At 45.1% G+C, this 17,296-nt stretch overlaps 2 protein-coding genes across 9 annotated transcripts; both read left to right on the forward strand.

The window, feature by feature from the left end:
• Nucleotides 1–14: 14 nt before the first annotated feature.
• Nucleotides 15–3,125, forward strand: LOC311117107 (TCF3 fusion partner-like). 4 transcript variants are annotated; one of them, XM_084157487.1, is made up of 7 exons: nucleotides 15–138; nucleotides 384–541; nucleotides 826–981; nucleotides 1,367–1,437; nucleotides 1,568–1,637; nucleotides 2,249–2,395; nucleotides 2,579–3,125. In XM_084157487.1, the coding sequence occupies exons 2-7, from the start codon at nucleotides 404–406 to the stop codon at nucleotides 2,651–2,653; spliced, it is 657 nt and encodes a 218-aa protein (XP_084013613.1). In that variant the 5' UTR covers nucleotides 15–138; nucleotides 384–403; the 3' UTR covers nucleotides 2,654–3,125. The 4 variants fall into 4 exon arrangements, with proteins under 4 accessions (XP_084013613.1, XP_084013612.1, XP_084013610.1 ...); XM_084157486.1 differs by having other exon boundaries at nucleotides 24–138; nucleotides 440–541; XM_084157484.1 differs by having other exon boundaries at nucleotides 52–138; nucleotides 2,343–2,395; nucleotides 2,579–2,878.
• A 156-nt stretch (nucleotides 3,126–3,281) lies between these two features.
• On the forward strand, nucleotides 3,282–16,658 carry cnot3a (CCR4-NOT transcription complex, subunit 3a). 5 transcript variants are annotated; one of them, XR_014611005.1, is made up of 20 exons: nucleotides 3,282–3,418; nucleotides 3,976–4,030; nucleotides 4,209–4,276; nucleotides 4,371–4,445; nucleotides 4,585–4,674; nucleotides 8,881–9,009; nucleotides 9,175–9,270; nucleotides 9,805–10,096; nucleotides 10,376–10,509; nucleotides 10,773–10,829; nucleotides 10,953–11,841; nucleotides 11,948–12,053; nucleotides 12,200–12,341; nucleotides 12,818–12,931; nucleotides 13,613–13,712; nucleotides 13,894–14,092; nucleotides 14,189–14,321; nucleotides 14,430–14,555; nucleotides 14,711–14,943; nucleotides 15,087–15,568. XR_014611005.1 is itself a non-coding variant. In XM_084156527.1 (19 exons), the coding sequence occupies exons 2-19, from the start codon at nucleotides 4,006–4,008 to the stop codon at nucleotides 14,807–14,809; spliced, it is 2,880 nt and encodes a 959-aa protein (XP_084012653.1). In that variant the 5' UTR covers nucleotides 3,282–3,418; nucleotides 3,976–4,005; the 3' UTR covers nucleotides 14,810–16,658. The 5 variants fall into 5 exon arrangements, 4 of the variants coding, with proteins under 4 accessions (XP_084012653.1, XP_084012655.1, XP_084012654.1 ...); XM_084156527.1 differs by having other exon boundaries at nucleotides 9,799–10,096; nucleotides 14,711–16,658; XM_084156529.1 differs by having other exon boundaries at nucleotides 9,799–10,018; nucleotides 14,711–16,658.
• The last annotated feature ends 638 nt before the right edge of the window (nucleotides 16,659–17,296 follow it).

A 17,296-nucleotide genomic window follows, 5' to 3' on the forward strand; every position in this document is an offset into this window, starting at 1 on the left:
TGCTTTTCAATAACGTCGTTAGCAAGTTAAGCTAACGTTAGCTAGTTGAATGTGTTGTGGTCATCTCGGTTGAATCGTTTTCAGTTTAACAAGAAAAGCTCACGTTAACGAGTTGTGATTTCATTAACCAAATCAAAGGTAAGTCACCTAAATGTAATTTTATTTGGGGTTGAGGAGGGTGTAGCTGATTAGCTAACTCCTGTTGAGCTAACGCTGTCTGCAAGCAAAGTTATGATAACTAGCTATAACGTTCCCCAAAATTAGCCCCATATAGGACGAGGCGTCCTGTAGTGTACGGCTAAAGAAAATATGCTGTCAGTTTGAGACAAGGAATGAACCCTACCTGTTTGTCAAATTAAGTGTAGATTTGTGACACCGTTTAGGAAGTGATTTATGGGGATGAATGATCTTATTCCTCCTTCACCCACCCCTCACTCAGATGATGGAGGATTTCTCCGGCCTGGCCCTGCCGCCTCTCTTTGGGGGCCACATCCTGGAAGCAGAGCTGGAGCCAGGCGGGGTGGAACTGGGCCCAGGGGATGTAAGTAAGAGTTCTGACTATTATGATTCCAGTGGCTCTGTTGGTTGGAAATGGAATATGGTGCTAGAGCAGGGGTATTCAACTCTTACCCTACAAGGTCCGGAACCTACTGGTTTTCTGTTCTACCTGATAATGAATTGCACTCACCAGGTGTCCCAGGTCTAAATCAGTCCCTGATTAAAGGGGAACAACGAGGGGGGGGGGTGGAGTGAAATTGGCTTCGAGGTCCAGTGTTGAGTTTGAGGGAGCTAGAGTGTGTACTAAATTACTGTTTTTATCATTAGGTAGAGCTTGGCCCTGGGGTCAGTGAGTTGCTAGAGGCCAGAGGTCAAGGGTCAGGAGCAAGGCCAGAGCAGGAGGAGGAGGAGGAGGAGAAGAGGAGAGAATTGGAGAAGAGGAAGTACCTGGCTTTGATCAAGAGGTGTAAGGAGATCGAACAGGTGAGTGACTGTGTGGAATACTTTGTGTGATTGTAAGTGTGGATTTTTAATGCGACTTCACTATCGTATCTTCAGGTAGTGCTCTATTTAAGAACCGAGTAATACGGATGAGCATCTGAACATATAGTCTGCTGTTGGTAATGCCAGTGCACACATGTAGCATAAGGAAATGCATGGTAATGAATCCTTTCTAGGGTTGTAAAATTCCAGGAACGTTCAATAAATTATCTGGTTTTCCAGAAATTCTGGTTGGAGGTTTATGGATTTTCTGTTTATTCCCTCCTGATTCAGGGAATCCTCCAACCAGGATTTTGGGAAAACCAGGGTGTTTATTGACAGTTCCAGGAATATAGCAAACCTAATCCTTTCACCATTTTCTCTGCAGGTGAATGAGAAAATCCTTGGTCGCCTTCACCAACTACAAAGACTAACACGTCGCATGAAGAAGGAGAGAAGGTAAAAAAGGACTGAAGATCTGTCTGTCCTTTCATTGGTTCATGTCTTTTTCAGCCTATGGTCAATTGGCCTCTCCATTGTCTATACAGGCTAGCTCAACTACAACAGCAACTTAACTTTCCCACTGTAGGTTCCTAATGAAGACCCTCGACGCCCATGGAGATGACTATAGAAATGCACAGCTCACCATATTGCTTGAGGTGAGAACAAGATTTTCAAAAAGTAAAAAAGTGTTTTTTAATAATAAACCAGCAAATATCCATGATATACAGTTATGGTATATTCAAATGTAACAAATGGCCTCCAGAGTGGCGCAGTGGTCTAAGGCACTGCATCGCAGTACTAGCTGTGCCACTAGAGATCCTGGTTCGAATCCAGGCTCTGTCGTAGCCGGCTGCGACCGGGAGACCCATGGGGGGGTGCACAATTGGCCCAGCGTCATCCAGGTTAGGGGAGGGAATGGCCGGCAGGGATGTAGCTCAGTTGGTAGAGCATGGCGTTTGCAACGCCAGGGTTGTGGGTTCGATTCCCACAGGGGGCCAGTATGAAAAAATTAATAATAATAATAATAATGTGTGCACTCACTAACTGTAAGTCGCTCTGGATAAGAGCGTCTGCTAAATGACTAAAATGTAAATGTAACAACGCTTGCATTATTCAATCTTTCACCATTAACTTTGATGGTGATGCAGAAGATGTCAACTGGGCTGTTTTCTGTTGGCATGAAACTGGAGAACTGTTCTGAAAATGAGGAGTTTTCCCCCACATACTGTATCTTTATACTAAATGCAACAAAATGTTGTTGTTTCAGGAAGGTGCCCATTTAGACATCAGCCCTAGAGCAGAAAATGATAGGCTGAATGACCTTCCTAGCTCCTCCCCCTCTGTCCCATTCCAATCCACAGTGGGATCCAAGAAGAAGAGGCATCGAGTTCCAAAACAGGAGAAAGACCCACAGGTGGGTGAGACGCACTCATAAACCTTGAGTGTGACATTAACGTGCACACCCAAACTAAATTATATTCTGTGCATATGGAACAGAATGCACTGCAGCGTTCTCCAATCAGGCAGACGACAGATCTGTCAATCTGTTTCCCTACAATGGTTCTGTTGTTAACACCATCTTCACTCCTCTCCACAGACTGAAACAGACGTCTCCATGTTGGCAGAGACGCAGTTCAGTGACTTTCCAAGCCCAACCTCTTTGTCTCACTGACCAGGGGAATGGCCTGCTGCTAGTGGGAGGAGAAATGAAGCAGTATTCTGTTGCTCGGACTCACACTTCCCCAGACGTGATGTCACTGAAACGCATACAGCCAGGGCTCTTTGGGATGTTCTGAAAGTTGTATTGGGCTCGAGCCCTGATACGATGGAATAGGATGAAGCTACCCCTGATCTAAGGTTCTATTACGTGGATGCTGTCTACAGAACCTTTCAGATAGAAATGAAAAACATAGTGTATTTGATTATCATTTGTGCACAACTGTGGTCTGTGGAAATGACTGAAGGTCTTGACCATGGTAATCCACCCATTCTGCTCGAGTAGAGAATGTATGGTCCGGTCCTTGCGAAAGTTACATTGACAGTACATTTATTGATGTGAACCTTTATCAGGATACTCTGAACATGTTTTATGATTGTTGTCAAGGTGATGCTTACTAAATGTTCTGTATATAAAAAAGGTATTCAAAACTTCTGGGTTTTTTACATTTTACTATTGACCTGTCATCTGATAAACCAATCACGGGAAAGTATACCTGCGGAAGTTGTCCAACGACGGTGGAGAATTTGATCCAATCATAGCTTGGAGGTAGGGTTTAGGGCGTAATCCACATTTTGTGGGTGGGATTTAGCTACCGTCCATCTTTAGTGTACTGTACAGCCAGATTGACGAAAAGAAAACAAAAATTGGAAGTAAAGAAGACTGGGGAATTAGTTTTAGTTTTAATTGAAAGAGACAAACGAAAAGCCCAAACCCTAGGTAAATGTCTTAAACAAATGTAAATTTAGCTGGTTGACCCAGTTTCCCTAATTTTCCTAAATTACCAGCTATCTAAACTGCTAGCTAGCTAGCTAGCATTGTGATTGCAGTAGCTAGCTAGATACATTTGCTAGCATTAAGACAATTACCAACATAACGTCAACTGTGTCCAAAATATAATCGCAATATATACAGTTCATGCATTGAATAGCAATTGCATTGGAATGAGATGTCGAAACCAGCCAACCAGCATGTGAATTGGCTATGTTAGCTAGCTAGTTGGCTAATGTTGCTGACATTTCCAGCGAGTCAGCTATTGAACTGTTTTACGATTGATGAAAATAGTGATGTACGCTAAAATGAGCAGCATGTTAATTCTTTGCTAAGCCGAGGTGCATTTCGCTGCAAGTGTTTGTATTATCTGTAGCTAGTTGATGCTAGGAAGCTAGCTAGGGACTTAGATACAATTTCAACCAGACAATGCAATAAATGTCCATTGTGTCTGTGTGCATTGTTGTGTTTTTAGCTAATCTGTTATCTCCCTCTCACAATGAAAGACGGTATGAGGACATTGTCGTAGTGAAGCCATGGCTGACAAGAGAAAACTCCAAGGTAACTGTCCCATAGAGCAATAATGCATGTAATGGACTGGACACTGACCTCTCACACTCTTTTGACTATCAGTTATTTCAATTATTGGATTAATCTTTCAGAGATTCAATGTAATATGTTAGTCCAGTAAAATAGATTGGCATATTTTTATGATGATGTCTTTCTTTCCTCTCCCCAGGTGAAATTGACAGATGTTTGAAAAAGGTAGCTGAAGGCGTAGAACAGTTTGAAGACATTTGGCAGAAGGTGAGGACTCCTTAACAACACTATTCAGTGTGCATGAAACATAATGATTTGTTCTCCTATCAAACAAACTGATCTTTGTTACTTTGTTTCACAGCTTCACAATGCAGCCAATGCCAACCAAAAGGAAAAATATGAGGCAGACCTTAAAAAAGAGATAAAAAAGTTACAGGTAAGACTAATTGCTTACTAATAGTAAGTAAAATATGAAGCTGTCTTAATATCCCATGTTGTCTGCTCACACTGAAAAAAAGCTATGAGTCTTTACTTAAGTTTTAATTGTTGTTTTCTTGTCATCTTCTCTCCTGCAGCGATTGAGGGATCAGATAAAAACATGGGTGGCATCAAATGAGATCAAAGACAAAAGGCAGCTAGTGGAGAATCGCAAGGTCATAGAGACGGTAATAATCTCCAAAAATATTTATTTGTTTAACACTGATAGGAGAAAAGAGTGGATAGGTCTCCACCATATTGTGTTTACCTTTCAACAAGAGCCGGGACGATACCAGTATTGCGATACTTGTTAGTACCGTGTCTCCTGAGTGGCGCAGTGGTCTAAGGCACTGCATCGCAGTGCTAACTGTGCCACTAGAGATCCTGGTTCGAATCCAGGCTCTGTCGCAGCCGGCCGCGACCGGGAGACTCATGGGCGGCGCACAATTGGCCCAGCGTCGTCCAGGGTAGGGGAGGGAATGGCCGGCAGGGATGTAGCTCAGTTGATAGAGCATGGCGTTTGCAACGCCAGGGTTGTGGGTTCGATTCCCACGGGGGGCCAGTATAAAAAAAAAAAAATGTATTCACTAACTGTAAGTCGCTCTGGATAAGAGCGTCTGCTAAATGACTAAAATGTAAATGTACCGTGGCAAGGAAACAAAACACGAAGCGGATTTAACTTATTTAGGAAGACATCCCTAATTTTGGAAGCAAATATTATTATGTTCACTGTGACATTTATTTATTTTACAAGCTATAGCACACAATGTTCTACATACAGCAGGGTTTTAAAGGACCGTAGCTAAATAGTTAATTATATGGTTATACAGACTATCTACATTGACCCTATCTCAAACCGGTGTAGACTAACAGTGGAACGCTTACTTAGGGGCCCTTCCCAACAATGCAGAGAGAAATAATAGAAAAATAATAACACAAGGAATAAATACACAATGAGTAACAACTTGGCTATATGCACAGGGTATCAGTACCGAGTCGATGTGCAGGGGTACGAGGTAATTGAGGTAGATATGTACATATACACTGAACAAAAATATAAACACAACATGTAAAGTATTGGTCCCGTGTTTCATGAGCTGAAAAAAAAAATCCCAGAAATGTTCCATATGCACAAAAAGCTTATTTCTTTAAAATGTTGTGCACAAATGTGTTTATATTCGTGTTAGTGAGCATTTCTCCTTTGCCAAGATAATCCATCCACCTGACCGGTGTCGCATATCAAGAAGCTGATTAAACAGCATGATCATTACACAGGTGCACCTTGTGCTGGGGACAATAAAAAAAGCCTGCTTTGAAATGTGCAGTTTTGTCACACAACACAATGCCACAAATGTCTCAAGTTTTGAGGGAGCGTGCAATTGGCATGCTGACTGCAGGAATGTCCACCAGAGCTGTTGCCAGATAATTTCATGTTAATTTCTCTACCATAAGCTGCCTCCAATGTCGTTTTAGAGAATTTGGCAGTATGTTCAACCGGTCTCACAACCGCACACCACGTGTAACCACATCAGCCCAGGACATCCACATCCGGCTTCTTCACCTGTGGGATCCTCTGAGGGGGAGTGGGGAGGGGTGTTGAGTAGTATTTCTGTCAGTAATAAAGCCCTTTTGTGGGGAAAAACTCATTCTGATTGGCTGGGCCTGGCAACCCAGTGGGTGGGCCTGGTTGCCAAATAGGTGGGTCTGGTTGCCAAATGGGCGGGCCTATACCCTCCCAGGCCCACTCATGGCTGCACCCCTGCCCAGTTGTGTGAAATCCATAGAAATCAGTCAATTTATTTATTTAAATTGACTGATTTCCTTGTATGAACTGTAACTCAGTAAAATCTTTGAAATTGTTGCGTTTATATTTTTGTTCGGTATAGGTAGGGATAAGGTGACTAGGCAACAGGATAGATAATAAACAGTAACAGCAGCGTATGTGTTGAGTCAAAAGAGTTAGTCCAAAAAGGATAAATGCAGATAGTCCAGGTAGCTATTGGATAACTATTATTATCTTGCACTAACTCTATGCACACTCACAAGACTATATATACGCACTATACACTGAGTGTACAAAACATTAGGAACACCTTCCTAATATTGAGTTGCACCCCCTTTTGCCCTCAGAACAGCCTAAATTTGTCGGGACAAGGTGACGAAAGCGTTCCACAGGGATGCTGGCCCATGTTGACTCCAATGCTTCCCACAGTTGTGTCAAGTTGGCTGGATGTCCTTTGGGTGGTGGATCATTCTTGATACACACAGGAAACTTTTGAGCGTGAAAAACCTAGCATCGTTGCAGTTCTTGACACATTCAAACCGATGCGCCTGGCACCTACTACCATACCCGGTTCAAAGGCACTTAAGTATTTTGTCTTGCCCATTCACCCTCTGAATGGCACACATACACAATCCCTCTCTCAATTGTCTCAAGGCTTAAAAATCCTTCTTTAACCTGTTTCATCCCCTTCATCGACACTGATTTCAAGTGGATTTAACAGGTGACATCAATAAGGGATCATAGCTTTCACCAGGATTCACCTGGTCTGTCTGTCATGGAAAGAGCAGGTGTTCCTAATGTTTTGTACACTCAGTGTATACTTACTCACACACACTACACTGACACTCACACAGCCCACACACATTCACATACACTACATACGCACACACGCACATAACACACACACGCACATAACACACACGCATACCAACACAACACACACTTTCACACTCATCATTTGCTGCTGCTACTCTGTTCTTTATTCTTACTGTTATCTGTTCTGATGTCTAGTCACTTTGCCCTTTATGTACACATCTACCTCATCTCTTTCACTGTACCCCTGCACATTGATCTGGTACTGGTACTCCCTTTATATACACAAAAGTATGTGGACACCTCTTCAAATGAGTGGATTCGGCTATTTCTGCTACACCCGTTGCTGACAGGTGTATAAAATCGAGCACACAGCCATGCCATCTCCATAGACAAATATTGGCAGTAGGATGGCCTTACTAATGAGCTCAGTGACGTGGCATCGTCATAGGATGACACCTTTCCAACAAGTCAGTTCGTCAAATTTCTGCCCTGCTAGAGCTGCCCCAGTCAACTATAAGTGCTGTTATTGTGAAGTGGAAATGTCCAGGAGCAACAATGGCTCAGCAGCGAAGTGGTAGGCCACACAAGCTCACAGAACGGGACCGCCAAGTGCTAAAGCGCGTAGCTTGTAAAAATTGTCTGTCCGCGGTTGCAACATTCACTTCCAAGTTCCAAACTGCCTCAGGAAGCAACGTCAGCACAATAACTGTTCATCGGGAGCTTCTTGAAATGGGTTTCAATGGCCGAGCAGCCGCACACAAGCCTAAGATCACCATGTGCAATTCCAAGCATCAGCTGGAGTGGTGTAAAGCTCGCCGCCATTGGACTCTGGAGCAGTGGGAACGTGTTCTCTGTAGTGATGAATCACGCTTCACCATCTGGCAGTCCGACGGACGTATCTGGGTTTGGCGGATGCCAGGAGAACGCTACCTTCCCCAATGCATAGTGCCAACTGTAAAGTTTGGTGGGGCTGTTTTGCATGGTTTGGGCTAGGCCCCTTAGTTCCAGTGAAGGAACATCTTAACGCTACAGCATATTACATTCTAGATGATTCTGTGCTTCCAACTTTTTGGCAGCAGTTTGGGGAAGGCCCTTTCCTGTATCCGCATGACAATGCCCCCGTGCACAAAGCGAGGTCCATACAGAAATGGTTTGTTGAGATCGGTGTGGAAGAACTTGACTGGCCTGCACAGAGCCCTGACCTCAACCCCATCGAACACCTTTGGGATGAATTGGAACGCCGACTGCGAGCCAGGCCTAATCGCCCAACATCAGTGCCCGACCTCACTAATGCTCTTGTGGCTGAATGGAAGCAAGTCCCCGCAGCAATGTTCCAACATCTAGTGGAAAGCCTTCCCAGAAGAGTGGAAGCTGTTATAGCAGCAAAAGGGGGACCAACTCCGTATTAATGGCCATGATTTTGGAATGAGATGTTCGATGAGCAGGTGTACACATACCTTTGGTCATGTAGTGTAGCTTCATTCTTGTGTATTTTATTCCTCCTGTGTTACTATTTTTATGATTATTTTTAAACTCTGCATTGTTGGGAAGGGTTACGTAAGCAAGCATTTTACGAAAAGTCTACACCCGTTGTGTTTGGCGCATGTGACAAATACAATTTGATTTGACCAAACGGTTTGGTCTGCTTAGTTCTTTTCATTTTTGCCATGGAAAAAGTATTGCGACATTGGTATCGTCACAGCCCTACTTTCAACTCCTTTCAGTGCTCATGGAGAGGGTATTTCTCTCTGTTGTGCGATCCTGTCTGACATAACATCTGACATTCTCTCCTTAGCAAATGGAGCGGTTTAAGGTGGTGGAGCGGGAGACAAAGACGAAGGCCTACTCTAAAGAAGGCCTGGGGCTCGCCCTGAAAGTGGACCCAGCTCAGAGGGAGAAAGAAGAGACGGGAAACTGGCTAACGGTAACAGCCTAGCCTCTGAGCCGTTGGTATTTTGACTCATGCATAATGGTAGTGTGTACCGAGCAATGGGTCAGGGGTGGATGGTTCACACTGGGTCTGGCTTATTTTATGGGTGGTGAGGTCTGTTCTTCTTTTTCACCCACTCTGTCTATTCTTCCCCCTCAGAATACGATAGACACTCTAAACATGCAGGTTGACCAGTTTGAGAGTGAGGTGGAATCCCTCTTCATTCAAACCAGAAAGAAGAAAGGAGAAAAAGAGGTCCGTCTCCTTCCCTCTCATTCTCTATACATGGACTATTGCTATGTAGTCTAATTAACCAATAAGGCCCGGGGTGTGGTATATGGCCAATATACCACGGCTAAAGGCTGTTCTTAACCACGACGCAACGCGGAGTGCCTGGATACAGCCCTTAGCCGTGGTATATTGGCCATATACCACAACCCCCGAGGTGCCTTATTGCTGTTATAAACTGGTTACCAACGTAATTAGAGCAGTAAAAATAAATGTTTTGTCAAACCCGTGGTATACGGTCTGATATACCACTGCTGTCAGCCAATCAGCATTCAGGGCTCGAACCACCCAGTTTATAATAATGAATCAGGTATTGGGTTGGGAGATGTTGCTCCTAGACTCTGATCAAAGGTCAGTCTTGCAGTTCCCCCTAAAAGGATTTGGGGAAGGCAAGTTGACCTGAGATCTGTTTCTAAGAATGACTTCTACCTGCATTACAAAAGACACCCGAACAGTGTATAACCACGTGTGCCTGTTTCTCTGGCTGTCTCGTAGAAACAGGATCGCATTGAGGAGCTAAAGAGGTTTATAGAAAGGCATAGGTACCACATACGCATGCTGGAGACCATCCTACGCATGCTAGACAACGACTCGGTGCAGGTGGACTCCATCCAGAAGATCAAGGACGACGTGGAGTACTACATGGAGTCATCACAGGACCCAGACTTTGAGGAGAACGAGTTCATTTACGACGACCTGGATCTGGAGGACATCCGTGAGTCGCCCATGGACAGCCAGGAGCTCGATGACGAGTCCTGGGATGATCATGATGATGATGCTCATGCTATCAGCTGTGGGTCTGGATGAATGGTCCCTCATGAACGTCTGTTGGGTCTGGGTGGATGGATGTCCTCTAATCAACATCTGTTAGCTCGGTTGGCTGTCGGTTTAGAAGACAGCCAGGACGAGCTTGATCTGTGGTGTTTCTATGAGTCTGGATGATGATTGTTAAAAATTATTTACCATATATTAGCGTTCCCCTGAAAATCTTATCATTGAAATAAACCAGTAGTCTTTTCTCTCTGATTTATTCCTTTCTCTCTTTTGTGTCCCTCTTTCTCTCCCTCTCTAGCTGCAGCGCTGGTGGCCACCTCTCCGACGGGCATGGGGAACATAGAGGATGAGATGTTCCTCCACTCGAGCAGCACTCCCACCTCCACCACCTCCTCTTCCCCCATCCCTCCATCGCCGGCCACCTGCACTGCTGTAAGCACACCTGCCTTCACTGATTGGTTGTTTGTAAAGAAAATACAATCACTTACTTGATCAGTGTCATAAAACATGTACATTGATACTTACACAGGCCCTCTGTAGCTCAGTTGGTAGAGCATGGCGTTTGCAACGCCAGGGTTGTGGGTTCGATTCCCACGGGGGGCCAGTATGAAGTCACTCTGGATAAGAGTGTCTGCTAAAATGACTATAATGTAAAAAAATGATATTTACTGTTTGTGCCTGAATGTGTTCTGCAGGAGAACTCGGAGGACGATAAGAGGAGAGGGCGGTCGACAGACAGTGAAGTTAGTCAGGTGAGACAGAGCTTGTATAATATCATATGTTTATAGCTCAACAGAGAACTAGATCTCTTCAGAAATGTAGTTTGACTGTTTCCATGTTCTGTTTGAACTAAACTGATGCTGTGTCATTTTCAGTCTCCTGCGAAGAACGGCACTTCCTCCTTGTTGTTGTCCTTTTCCTCGTCCGCCAATTCCGGGTCGTCCTCTTCTTCCTCCTCTCTTGTCTCCATGGCCGCCGTTGTCGGAGGCAACCCTGTGGTTCCCACAAGCAACAGTCTAATAGGAAGCTTCAGCAGCGCCGTGCAACATCAGCCTCAACCTCCACAGCAACCAATCCAGCAGCCACAGCAACAACCACAACAACCCCAAACAAAACCTTGCACCCCCAGCCCACCCAACCACCCCCTCCTCTCCGCCTCCCCCTCTCTCCCCACACCCACCACACCCATCTCAGCCTCCCCAAACTCCCTGCCCCAGGTCTCGTCTGGGCATATCCTCACCTCGAGCCTAGGCCTTGGGTTGGGCCTGGGTAAAGTTGGCATGACGGGGACCAGCAGTGCCAACTCAATGTCTGGTCTGGGCCTGACTGGCATGTCTGCCTCTCTGAACACCATGGCAGGCCCGCTCTCTGGGTCCACCCATGCCCCTTATGCCCAGGCAGCCGCATCGGGAGGCCTGGGTCTGAGTACCACCACCCAGTCCAGTGTCTCAGTGGAGAGCTCCTCCATCCCCACCTCTTGCTCCAGTGGAGTGACCATCAACGGGGCTGGGACAGGGCTGGGCCTGCTGGGGTCCAGCCCAGCACACGGCTCCCTGACTGGGGGGATCCTGGGCCTGGTACCTGGGCAGAGTGTGATCCCTGGGCCCCCTCAGATCCCTCTCAGCCCAGTCGGTGCTGCCCCTGGAGGGGCAGTGGGGATAATGGGAGGAAATGGAGGAAGCATGGGGCAAATCGGAGGAGGAGTTGGGTCGAATGCAGCCCCTGCCAGACCGCCCAGTGGACTGAAGCAGAACGGAAGCACAAGTATGTTCACTGTGTCTGCGTGGCTGTCTGGGTTTGTCTGTTTCTTTTTCTGGATTTGGGATTGAGCATTAGTAGTGATGTTTCCCCCCTCTTTCCCATGGCCCAGGTTACAGTGCTGTGGTGGCAGAGAGCACAGCAGAGTCCGCCTTCAGCACACCCAGCCAATCACAGAGCAGCCAGCCTTCCTCGTTGACCTCCTCAGCCAGTCAGCCGTAAGTGATGTCAAATTCATCCAAGACCGCAATCATCTGTTCAGTTTTTTGGATGATAAAAATGTCCATATCTCTTCTCTCTCCCTCTCTCTCTCCCCCCCCCCCCCCCCCCCCCCCCCCCCCCCCCCTCCCCCTCCCTCCCTCAGTATGGACAACGGTCCCAGCCTCATCAGCTCCATCACCTTGCCCCCCAGCTCTCCGTCCCCCTCGTTTTCGGACAGTATCCCCGGTGGTGGGAGTCTCCTCAACGGACCCCACTCCTACACACAGGCCTCTGAGGGCCTCAAGGTGAGAGGAGACAGAGTGGAAGGACAGACAGCCAGACAGGGGTGTGAGGCTGAGAGATGAGCACTTTGTCCTGATATTGTTAAATGGCCTCCTCTACAGTACAACAGATGGATGGAGAGTTGGCCATATAACAGTATGAGAACACAGTGTTTGGTGAACACTAGAACCTCCACGGCAGCCATTCTGACCAAATTGTGGTTGTCTTAAATACAAATACAACTTGGAAACAAACAAACTCACAAAAATACTGATTTTTTAAAAACTTTCTCAGCATAAAGAAAAAGAAACTCACAAAACGTGCTGTACATCACAAAACTCCCACACCACATAACACCAAATATGTTTTTGTCAGCTATTCAGGAGATTTACAGTGATGAAGCCTCTCCTAAATGACTATGTTTCTGTTATTTCTTAGTTAATGAACATGTATTGTAATACCGTTAGAATAACCTGTAGAGACTGCCCTCTGTCCCCAGCTTCCTACAGACCTCCGTCAGATACTGATGGAGACCAGAATGTCAGCGCAGGCCCCAGAGCCGCCAGGGGCCATGGCTACAGTCACAAACACACGAAAGAGAAAGCAGTGTCAGGTAGAGACCCACACACACGGAAATATACACATTCATACTCAACTTACACACACACACACTCCTAAATACATCCACAAAGCCACTAACAAAGGAAACAGAAAGTTGTGACACGTAGACACAGATTTAAATAAACACAATCTCGAACTCTGACACAGACACGCATACACACACAAAATTGAAAGAAATCTGAGGTAGTCAGATATCAGTGCTAGCCAAAAATGTCTGTCAAAGGGAAATAGACATTGCCAAGTGACTGGATTAGTTCCCCCACCAAACACCAAGAACGTACGAAATATAAGATTGAAGGTGCTTATATTCGCTCTGGATAAGAGCGTCTGCTAAATGACTAAAATGTAAATGTAAAGATTGTGTATAGTGTTGAATTAGCAAGGACTCCATGGGATCTTGGATTGGCAGGTTTATTTCATCAGTGTTGGTGCAGTCACTGGCTGGCCGTGGGGGTTCTAGCTGAAGGCATGAGTGTTTTGCTTCACACCATACAGGGAATGGATGGTGGCATGGTACCAAGCTTGTACTAGTATCTCATGGTGGAAGAACTGTTGAATGGTGTATTGGTTTTCATAAATTCACTGTTTTTATCTTTGCCCCTTGCTCTTCCAAACTCCCTCACCCCACTCTCTCTGTCTGTTCCATCCATCTCTCTCCATCTCTCTCTCTCAGGCCCCGGAGCCTCTGAGTTCTCTGAAGGCGATGGCTGAGAGAGCAGCACTAGGATCAGGTCTAGATGGAGAGATCCCCAACCTGCACCTCACAGACAGAGGTCAGAATCAATTCAATTAACAAGTTCCAAATCACATCTTTAAGGCAATACACAAATAAACATTCATGCAATTTGACAAAGCACATGCCAGTTGCAGGTGACATCATTTCTAATTATCTGTCTGTGTTGATGATATCCCCACCAGCTGTAACTCAACCAATCCTCTCCTGTCACTCCTCAGACATCTTCTCTGGTTCGTCGGCTGCCCCCGGCACGCCCGCGGCCCCCCAGCCCTCCCTGTCAGAGGTGAGCATCCCCCCTTCCCTGGGGGTGTGTCCCCTGGGTCCCACTCCCCTCTCCAAGGACCAGGTGTACCAGCAGGCCATGCAGGAGTCTGCCTGGACACACATGCCGCACCCCTCAGACTCCGAGAGGATCAGGTAACAGAACGCCGTCCGCCGGAATATTGGGCTGTAGACACTGGGTTTTCTCTGAGTAGATATTAACATGCACATCTGTGTTACTCTCTCCTGTAGGCAATACCTGATGAGGAACCCGTGCCCCACCCTGCCATTCCATCATCAGATGCCCCCCCATCACTCAGACTCTATAGAGTTCTACCAGAGACTGTCCACGGAGACACTCTTCTTCATCTTCTACTACCTGGAGGTAACACACACACCATCACCACCATCCCCCAGCTGTCCACTCTTGCTTAGTCACTGTGGGGTCCAATTGCTCACTCTCTCTCCTTCTCGCGCTCTCTCTCTCTCTCAGGGCACTAAAGCTCAGTACCTGTCAGCAAAGGCTCTGAAGAAGCAGTCGTGGAGGTTCCACACCAAGTACATGATGTGGTTCCAGAGGCACGAAGAACCCAAGACCATCACTGATGAGTTTGAACAGGTACAGTAGAACCTTTGTACCTCCTCTGATGTTAGTGTTGGAAGCACCATGGGTCTGTATAGAACAATGAGCCAATGTTGAGCCAACATGTACCTGATGGAAGGTTCAACAAATAACAAATAAGGACTGATTTTAATACTGTCCTCCTCCCTCAGGGCACTTACATCTACTTTGACTATGAGAAGTGGGGCCAGAGAAAGAAGGAGGGGTTCACCTTTGAGTACAGGTACCTGGAAGACCGAGACCTGCAGTGACAGAGGAGCGGAGAAAGAGGGAGAAAAACGTGCTGCTGTTGACATTCCGAGACTGAACTAACTCCATGCTGTGGATAGAGATTGTGATGTGTAGTAGAACCCTGCTCCTAAAATGGAGGATGGCGTCTGTATAGGCTGCGTCTCAAATGGCACCCTACTCCCCACATAGTGTACTACTTTGGACCAAATCCCTAGTAGTGGTCTACTGTATGTAGGGAATAGAACCCCCTACCTATATAGGGCTCTGGCCGGAAGTAGTGCACTATATGGGGAGTAGGGTGTCATTACAGATCTGTGCCTGTCTGTGTGAGCACTCAGTATGTGGCATTACATTAGGAAGCTCCATGCATGTTCCCCATGTTATGTTTTTCTTTCCGTTTCAACAACAACAAACTCTGTACCACCCCCAACTGGAGTATAGAAGCCTTGGACTAAACAACAAGCAAACAAACATTGGATTTGGTTACAAGAGAAAAAAGCCCATCTTGCTTGAATTTACTGTAATTAGTGGTTTAGAATGGAGACATACAGTGGTCTAGCTAGCCAGCAGACAGGGCAAACTGGGCTCCTTTTAAGATGTTATGATGCCTGTTGAATAAGGTCACTATTAGGGATAGTGAGTGATTATCAATAGTTTTATTGATGTTGTCTTGGTCGATAAAACGCTCTGATTGAGAATGACCACGTGACCTCTTCCTTTTGATGGGGATAGAGAGGCCTTATTGGACATTGGATTAAATTGCTATGCAATTGAACTGGTCTCTGCCTCCCTCTCTCTTTACAAATAAAATATTTTAAAGTTTAACTGTAAAAGGAAACGCATCTTCATTGGGGCATTATGTTTGTGAGATTATCTAATAAAGGATTTGTACCTGAAAGAAGCAGAGGTGTGTTGACATGAAGTCTGCCTGATAATGTTCATGGTTTCTATACCATGAAGCACCAGCTACTATTGCCCTTCAAAGCATAACTACTAGTGGAAGGATGAGAACAGTAGAAATAGGATAATTCCTTTTGAGTCGGTGTATATTTACTAAAAAGTGTGTCAACAGTTCTCAGCCTTGCATGTAGTAATCTGTTCAACTCAACCCTATCCTGTGTTATTTTAAATCGCTTCCAAAAGACCCTTATTTGGACAAGACCTCCTGATTCCGCCATTTAAGGCTCTATTCAATACATATCTCGAAAGTTCAGCGCTAGAGCTTGATACAAATTTAAAGGCAATGTAACCACGTTGGCAGAGACTGCATTAGCGGTAAATGCTGCACATGTCACATCAATCGGAAATTACCTTTTACATTTTTATTGCGCAATTTTTAACACTTAAGCGATAGATTGAATAGATTCACTGATTGCAACACTGCGTTCAATTTACTACCCGTTTATACCAAGTGAAAAAAGTATTTACTGAAATACTTTGTTTTCATAGAATATGAAGCATGCATCAACCATTCAACCTAGAATGTTCTGAAAAAGCTGGTGGTGAATTTTACTTGGTTAGATGGATTAATAACTTGTGTATGATTAAACTATCATGAACTGTCTCCAGTGATTTAGTCAATTTAGTGGTTGCCCCTGTGAACATAGACATTTCAGTTCTTTCCCGAAGGAGAGGAAAGATTTTTGGAATAAGGAATGGAGAGAAGTTGAGATTTGCCTTTTTATAAATTCTATTTTTGGGCTTTTGAGAAAGGGAAGGCCAGAGATGGCTGAAATGTGAATTTCTCAAGAAAATAAACTATTTACAGGTTGTTTTATCATATGAAGTTGTCACGTTTCTGCATGGGAGATGTCATGTTGGAGTACAAACAGGATTGTAAAATTTCAATAAAATACTTTTCTGAAATTGTGACGACTATAAGTGATGTCTTCATGTGTAACGCCAATTATTTTGTATTAGAAGAACCATAAACCTATTTCATAAATAGCAAATTCCTAAAAACACTATTCTATGTTGCTCGAAGCAATCCAACGCTACAGTGCATTCGGAAAGTATTCAGACCCTTTCCCCACATTTTGTTACAGTACAGCCTTATTCTAAAATTGATTCAATTATTTTTTTCCCTCATCACTCTACACGCAATACCCCATAATGACAAAGTGAAAACACGTTTTTCGAAATGTTTGCAAATGTATAAAAAAAAAAACAGAAATACCTTATCTACATAAGTATTCAGACCCTTTGCTAGGACATTGAGTGCAGGTTCATCCTGTTTCCATTGTGGTAAATTAAATTGATTGGACATTATTTGGAAAGGCACACACCTGTCTATATAAGGTCCCACAGTTGACAGTGCATGTCAGAGCAAAAACCAAGCCATGATGTTGAAGGAATTGTCCGTAGAGCTCCGAGACAGGATTATGTCGAGGCACAGATCTGGGGAAGGGTCCCAACACATTTCTGCAGCATTGAAGGTCCCAAGAACACAGTTGCCTCCATCATTCTTAAACGGAAGAAGTTTGGAACCACAAAGACTCTTCCCAGAG

The sequence above is a fragment of the Coregonus lavaretus genome (assembly GCF_964263955.1).
Source record: "Coregonus lavaretus genome assembly, chromosome: 3".
Classification (NCBI taxonomy): domain Eukaryota; kingdom Metazoa; phylum Chordata; class Actinopteri; order Salmoniformes; family Salmonidae; genus Coregonus; species Coregonus lavaretus.

Excerpts from the sequence above, each read along its gene's own strand:
- cnot3a (XM_084156527.1), top strand. The coding sequence starts at position 4,006 with ATGGCTGACAAGAGAAAACTCCAAG. Across the intron at positions 4,277-4,370 it reads TTGAAGACATTTGGCAGAAG|CTTCACAATGCAGCCAATGC; the intron begins GTGAGGACTCCT and ends TTTGTTTCACAG. Across the intron at positions 10,830-10,952 it reads CAGACAGTGAAGTTAGTCAG|TCTCCTGCGAAGAACGGCAC; the intron begins GTGAGACAGAGC and ends TGTCATTTTCAG.
- LOC311117107 (XM_084157484.1), top strand. The coding sequence starts at position 404 with ATGATCTTATTCCTCCTTCACCCACCCCTCACTCAGATGATGGAGGAT. Across the intron at positions 542-825 it reads TGGAACTGGGCCCAGGGGAT|GTAGAGCTTGGCCCTGGGGT; the intron begins GTAAGTAAGAGT and ends TTTTATCATTAG. Across the intron at positions 2,396-2,578 it reads AACAGGAGAAAGACCCACAG|ACTGAAACAGACGTCTCCAT; the intron begins GTGGGTGAGACG and ends TCCTCTCCACAG.